The following is a 7,409-nucleotide window of genomic DNA, read 5'->3' on the forward strand; positions in this document are numbered from 1 at the left end:
CACCACCGCCCTCCGCATCAACCCACCGCCGGCCGCGGCGGCACAGCCGTCTCGATCACTCTTGCTTTATAATTGTTGAATGGAATAATTGTTATAAAAATGCAATAACAATAATAATCATTATTAATATTGTAATGACGACCCATCATTTTCCATATCAAACCCAACACATGCTATTGCAAGAAATCACACCTTTCAGGAGTATCAATACCGTCACATAAAAGCAAAACTAAAAACAATAGCTGCCCACCACTTACCACTCCACGGCTGTCAGCAGTCCACAACTAAAATTACCATGGAAATTAATAAAATAAATATTCAGTTAAATGGCAAAATTATCAATTTCCCTGTTTTTCTTTTTTTGTTTTCAAAATAAAACCATTACGATACTTGAGAGCCAACTCGCGGGTCGAACTGAGTCAATACCCGAACCACCACCCTTGCGCTGTGTTAAGACAATCCGACCCGACCCACATCCAGCCAAAGCCAAGCGCAGAATCTTACCACCGGGCAAGGATTCTTCACGCGCGGTTCGTTCTTGACTCCCACCTCACACTAGCGAGTTCTCCGTGTCCATCCACTTTTCTTTTCCTTCCACACCAACACTAAACAAAATACAAAACACATCAAAACATCATGTTCTTCGTTTTTTAGTTAATGCAAAAGATCCCAACCCTTTATTTATTCCGCCGCTCCCACATCCAGCTGACCGGGTCCTCAGCTTTCGCATTGAAGGGCGGCTTTGATTTTCTGAACGGTACACGATATCAGATTGTTGACCGTCTCTACCGATTCCACCGTGAGCTTGGCTGTAGGGAGGCTGTTCACCAGGATCTGAAACGCCACCGTGAGAAGCGACCCGCCCACTCTCTGCGGGGCCCCGTTTGCGCTACTACCCGGAGAGTTCACGAGTCCGCGCGAGCCCGGCCCTTCAGGAACGATGGCAAAGCCCGAGGGGAGGAGCGCCACGTAGGCCGAGTCGCCGCCGTTCATCACCACGTGCATGGCCGGAATATCAACCGGCGCGTACACCACAAGCGAGCCCGCCGCGTCTATGCAAGTCTCCTGCAGGATAAGCATGCTGCTCTGGTTCGCGTTCATAGCCTACACAGAAGAAACCCTACGAAGTCAAATTAAAGGACTTGCGTTTGCGATAATTTACGAGAAATGCCATTCGAAAGTGTCCCCTAGTAGTCAAACACTACAGAGAAGGCCTACCAAACGTGAAAGATAGCTAAGGAAAGGCGACAAGTGTCGTATATTTTGACTTTTTTTTTTAATTACTAAAATAGATACTCGTGTTACTATTAGACTGACTATAGGTTAATTTTTAGGGTAGGGTGTCTTCCAAAGCCCCATGTCTGTCCTACTCGGGGACACATGCGTCAATCTGATAAATTTCAAGAACGTTTTTGGTATAAAATAAAAAAAATTTATGCTAGAGAGAGAGAGAGAGAGAGAGTACGCTGGCGCGAAGGAGAGAGACGCAGTTGCCATGATCCTGGCCTTTGGCGATGTGGGCCATCTCCTGCATGGGTCCGCCGTTAGATAGGATGTCCCACTCGCTCCTCAGCCGTTCATCGCGGAGGAAGTCAAAGAGCCGGTGAGGTGAGACCGGTAGCCAGACGGAGGTGGCAGCGCTGAGGACGATGCCGGGTGGCTCGCCGGGGTCGTCCACGCTCTTTCGGGTCATGACGCGGACATCCTCGTCCACGTTTCCGGTGGTAAGCTTGTTCCATTTGTGCACGGTGGAGGCGCATACCCCCGCACAGAAGTTATCCGTCATCCGCTGCGCCAGTTTCAGCATGCTCCGCCGCCCGCTCGCCGTTATCGCTGCAGTTACACCCATTTTTACAAACCCAGTAATGTCTAAATGTATATATGTGAAATGTGAAGTGTAAACTAATACCGGCGTGGTCTCTGCTGGGGACGGTGGAGGACATGAGGATGGCGAGGCACTCGCACTGGCGCTGGAGAGTGGCGACCCACCGCTGGGCGCCGAAGCCCATGCCGGCGCCGATCAACGGCCGGTAAAGCTGGTGAACTACATTCTCGTCGTACTCTGCATGCTCAACCCATGTAACCTGATCCACCATTCCCGACTTGTATTAGCGTACTTATTTAATCAAATAATCACTATTTAGCTAGTTCCCAATCGGTCTACTGAAGCATAAAAATACTTCTGATCGCTTCTTCAAGAGCGGAATTAGCATCCCAATTCGTGCAAATAAAACATGTAGGCAGGCAGCATTCAAAAGCACCATTTCGAAAACTCCGCTAAAATAATGTGATGGAAGGAGGATACCCAGAAGATAGAATGAGACAAATATAGGGCAGTGAGTGAAGATTAGGCTCAATGATGAGAAAAATATAATAGGGCATAATTAAAATAAAATATAGGTTCATAAAGTTAGGCGAGATTTGGAGGAACAAGGTGGACCACTGAGAGTGACATTGAGATGTGCACTGAATATAGAGCTTCATTAGAACAATCGTAGAAGAAAAAAAATAGCCAAGGTCGGTCCTACTCATTGGGTAGAAAACACACAGCACATCACAAGCTGGCCGGAACCACTGTTCACAGAGGGTTACCAAAATTAAATTAAACAAATCTAGATGAAGATGGCATCAAAGATTGGAATAGAAACATCAAAATGATAGTTTAATTCACCCAAAGTTGTGGAAAACAAGGCATTTACTCCTAAAAGATATGAAAATTAATGTGTCCGAGGTGCAGAATCAGGAGTAATAGAGGCTTCCATTGATTATTATAATCTGGGTAATCTTGATTCTTGACCCACTGATGATGATGTAATATTAAACAAGTTTTACGCATTCCCAGTTGTTGAAATTTGAGCGTTTGGAACATAAATTAATCTTTGAGACAAGCTGAAACATCTATTTGAATTGAATAAAATATGGTTCTGAAAGGGGCTCAGTTGGTGAAAATCTATAAATAATATTAAGATTTCATACATGGGAACCCGAAACACAGGCTGAGAGAGGTGAGTAATCGCTGGATGGAAATGCTCATGACTTTTGACTCTGTGGGGGTCTTCAATTAAGTGTTCTCAACAAAGCCCCAAAGTTGCAGTTAATTTCAACAAACTCATTAAAGGCTAAAGGAGAAGGATACCCACTTTGAGGAACTCAATTAATGCAAAACACATCAAGTTAGAATTTTGAACTATAGATGCTAAGAAATTAATTTCCATAAAAAGAATCTTATGCCTTGAAAGTACCCGTTAGCAGTGTCCCGAACTAATTATTTCTCAAAGAACCCAAATTAGTGATTACTCGAAATTATGTACTTATAACTCCAGTGGGATTGGTTTTGAGAGTCCAAATAGTAGTGATTATATTGACAATTACCTTGGAGTAACCATTTGGCATATCTTGTACCACACAGCCAGAAGGAAGCCTCCTGCAGCTCAAATATGTCGGTGCAGCGGCAGCATCCCGGAGGGTGTCGATAGACACATCCACCACAGCCCACACCCCTTCGGCATGCTGCTTGCAGAAGCGAAGGAAATTGACCTCACGAACCGGAACCAATGGTGAGAGAACTTGGAGCTCAGCGTGCATCTTTCAGGAAAAAAAAAATAAATCTTTTGAGATGAAAATTTTCGTAAAAGAATATGTAGGTTTTAGAACCCAGAGGTGAAGCTATGACAGAAGTGTTGTATTACCAACTGAAGTGCACCATTTCTGGTTCCCCCCATTCCAATGCAAATCACATCAGTGGTAGCGGTTCTGGCAATCATACAAGGGAACATCTCTGCCCATCGATTCTATTGAAATGAAAAACAGTTTAAAAATTAATCAAAGGGACACAAAAATAAGGCATTAATGAACATGCGCTACCACCCTAGTGAACAATTGAATAAGGCATGTTGAGTGACTCACCGAATCCATTAATGTCTCCACCAGAGCCAAACTGTTGATGATCACCACACCAGTCTCCTTAGATGCTTCGGAGACAAAACCACTGGGTTTCAAGCCAATGCAAGGGGTGAATGTCCTTGCGTACTCGTCATGATTCAATATTTCTCTCCCCCCATCCAAGCCCCTAAGCCACAGAGGCTCGTCGGTTTCAGCCATTTTAACCAATTCGTCCATAGCAGTTAGGGCAAGCTCTAGCAACATAGATCTCTCCAGGCCGATGACACCAGCAGCTGGTCTAGCTGGAGGCACCAAAGGCAGCGTGCCTGTAATTCCACCTCCAAAATCGGGCCCCAAAGGCAATGTTGCAGCCACAGTGCCCAGACCGCCAAAACCATTGTTCCCCACTCCTAGTTCCAAACTAGAGCTCGGGGCAATGGGACTAGCCAGTGATGAAACTGGGCGGCCCAAAAACTTGCCAGCCAGCGCACAGACTCGGTCCAGCTCATCCTTTAAACGGGCATTCTCAATTCTAAGGTGCTGCTCTTCCAGAGAGATGTCACCGATGATCGCCGGACCGCCACAGTTGCTGCATATGGGGTTCCTCATTGCATCTCTAATCGACATATTCTCAGCTCGAAGCTTATCATTCTCTTGTCTAAGTATGGAGTTCTCATGGCGTTCCATTTGAGTCTGAAGCATCATCATATCCAATTAAACTATTTGATCAACTATTCCATGAAATTAACAAATCTTTACACTTCAAAAAATCGTATTATGAGAGACAGATTCAATCTGATTAAGATTCTTTTCTAGAAATGTAATACCTTCATTTGGGTTCGGCGATTTTGGAACCAGAATTTCACTTGCCTAGTCTCCAAGGAAAGCCTTCTGCTAAGCTCCAACCTTTGCTTCTCATCAGGATGAGGACACTCCTTGAACAGTCTGGTAAAAGCCAAAATTTAAAATTAAAAAACAAAAAGAGCACCTATAAGAACCAAAACATCAATCCAGCAAAAATAATGAAGTGATGAAACGCAAGATTTCATGAAAATAAGCAAGTGAATAATTAAGCATACGCTTCAAGTTCTTGGATTTGCTGCGGAGTGTGGCGGTGGTATCTCTTCTTCCGGGGAGGGTGGTCGGCGGCGTCTTGATCGTCGCCGGAAGCACCGTCCATGTTATCGCTTCCAGATCTGCTCTCGTGCTCCTCCTCCCTACCTCTCCGGCCGGCGCCGACCTCAAAATTCTCCGCCATTCGAGTCACCTCACCTTGACTCTCCATGTTTGTTTGCTGCTTAAAAAAATGAAGAACCCAGATGGGTTAAAAAATCAAAAAGCAACCCAAAACTCAATAATAAAGAAAGACCTAAAAAAAGATAAACATGAGATCAACATATTCAGAGAGAGAGAGAGAAAGAGAGAGGGAGAGGGAGAGTACAAGAGCGAGAGAGAGTCCAGGAGAGTTGAACATGGACTTGGCTATGGAGGGAGCCACAAGGCGTGGCTGAGAGATTGCACCGGACGGCATGTTGCTGCTGCCGTTGTAAGGTATGTCTGCGACGATTCTTGCACCGCCACCACCAGAGCTACTATCGACAAATCCCCCAAAACTCATCAAAAAATATTACACCTTTCTTTGATCTCTTCTCTTTGCTTGTGTAGCAGTTCGTCAAACACCGAAATCGCTTTCTTCCCACCTTAATCTCTCCTGTTCCTCTACAGATTCACATACACTCCCAATTACTCGAAAGTATATCTCACAATTGCAATGGCTGATTCACATTCGCCCGTGACGCATGAAATTTTCTCCCAAAAACACATACCCAGAAACTCATACAACCGAAGAAAACCCCCAACCAGAAACCAAACAAGAAAACCAAATGCCCAGAAAATTAAACAGACCAACGGCAGAAAAGGCAGAAGGAAAATATTCAAAAAGAAGAAAACGAAGAAGAAGAGAAAAACCAGAGAGGACAGAGGAGACAGACGGATTGCCCAAATGTCTCCAACTCCCTCTCAAGGAAAAAGGTGGTTCCTTTGGAGAGAAAGAAAGAGAAAGAAGGCAAGCAAAACCCTTGTGCCTGCTTAGCACTTCCTTCTCTAACCGTCTCTCTGTGTCCCCAAAGTTGGGCCTCTCCCTCTAAAAATCAAAAGAGCTCTTTCTGGTTTCTCTCTTTGGGTCTGAAAGTGGTCTGCAGGGCAGGAGAAATGGCAAAATTAAGCCCTAGCCAGCAGTGGCAGGCAGGCAGGCGACTCTGTTATCTCGTGCTCAGCATGCTTGACTTCCTAAGCAGCTGCCATGAGTTCAAAGACCTATACAGATACGAAAGAAAACAGGAAAACGGAAAGCTTTACAAAGTCTGCACAGAGAGAGAGAGAGAGAGAGAGAGAGAGAGAGAGAGAAGAAGAAGAAGAAGAAGAAGAAAAGCAGAAAATGAAAAGGTGAAGATAAAACGCGATATGTGGACTCTTCGAAGCCTTACAAATACATACCACCAATTCCCTGCAAAAGGGGTCGGTTGACTCTCTCTCTCTCTAAATTTTTTCAGTGAAAATGGTTAAAAATGGGGCAACCCTTTTTTAACCCATTTTATAAATCTGTAAAAGAAAGGACTTACAGAGGAAGCAGAGGACAAGGCTTCCGATCCGTGGATCTTTCTCCATTGCTCTCTGTCTCTCTAAAATTTTGTCTCTTGGGATCTGTAGAAATAGGAAGAAGATTAAGAAGAGTAGAGTTACAGCACAAAAAACAAAGAAAAAAATTAATTATATACACGAAATCTAGGGTTCCCAGCTGACTTTCCATAGACTCCACAGTACTCTATAGTCAAATGCTTAGCTTGCGTCTCCTCTGTCACTCTCTCTCTGGGCTGGAGTATTGGGTTACCGGCTACCGGGAATACTGGGTCAATCGCGCTTTCCGGCTCCGGTTATCCGGTAAATCTGGTCTGCTTCAATTATGCCCGTACTGTTCAAGGAGAAATCGAGAAGATGAAAAAAAAAATTCATTGAAAGTCTGAATATAACAGAGTAAATGGAATATGATTTATTTATGGACGCCAATCTGTGAACTTGAGTGTGGTGAGTACCGACTTCTGACTGCCGAGTAGTTGAGTGACTTCAGCAATGGTGGCTTCAGATTTTGAACAAGGAAAAATAAATAAATAAAATCTAGTACTTGTAGAGAATGGAAAACATAAAAAGAAAATATGAAAATACTTTTTCACCCCTGTAATTTATTAAACAAAAGACAATTTTTTGGGGAGATATTTGCCTCTATATTTATCTATTTATGCATTAAATGATACTTTTTTTATGATAAAATATTAAATTTATTTTTTTTGTTTTATTCACTAATCAAATAAAAGTTAAAAGATTAAATTTGCTATTTAGTATATGAAAAAAATAAATTTGCTATATATATATATATATATATTCTTGAAATATTTATTCTCAAAAAATATAGGCTACATCAACCCAATATTATATAAGACGTAATTATTTGAAAAATTCTATTACAATCA

The 7,409-nt window shown here is 43.2% G+C and overlaps 1 protein-coding gene across 4 annotated transcripts; it reads right to left on the minus strand.

Moving 5' to 3' along the window:
- Positions 1-276: 276 nt before the first annotated feature.
- Positions 277-7,033, minus strand: LOC131166260 (homeobox-leucine zipper protein ANTHOCYANINLESS 2). Of its 4 annotated transcripts, none has more exons than XM_058124638.1 (11): positions 6,975-7,033; positions 6,660-6,853; positions 5,324-6,585; positions 4,962-5,176; positions 4,710-4,827; positions 3,907-4,575; positions 3,690-3,791; positions 3,373-3,585; positions 1,910-2,084; positions 1,466-1,833; positions 277-1,104 (listed from the first exon to the last, which is right to left on the minus strand). In XM_058124638.1, the coding sequence occupies exons 3-11, from the start codon at positions 5,498-5,500 to the stop codon at positions 718-720; spliced, it is 2,424 nt and encodes an 807-aa protein (XP_057980621.1). In that variant the 5' UTR covers positions 5,501-6,585; positions 6,660-6,853; positions 6,975-7,033; the 3' UTR covers positions 277-717. The 4 variants fall into 4 exon arrangements, with proteins under 4 accessions (XP_057980621.1, XP_057980616.1, XP_057980620.1 ...); XM_058124633.1 differs by having other exon boundaries at positions 4,962-5,179; XM_058124637.1 differs by having other exon boundaries at positions 4,962-5,179; positions 6,979-7,010.
- Positions 7,034-7,409: the final 376 nt, after the last annotated feature.

Source organism: Malania oleifera, chromosome 10 (assembly GCF_029873635.1).
Source record: "Malania oleifera isolate guangnan ecotype guangnan chromosome 10, ASM2987363v1, whole genome shotgun sequence".
Lineage (NCBI taxonomy): Eukaryota > Viridiplantae > Streptophyta > Magnoliopsida > Santalales > Ximeniaceae > Malania > Malania oleifera.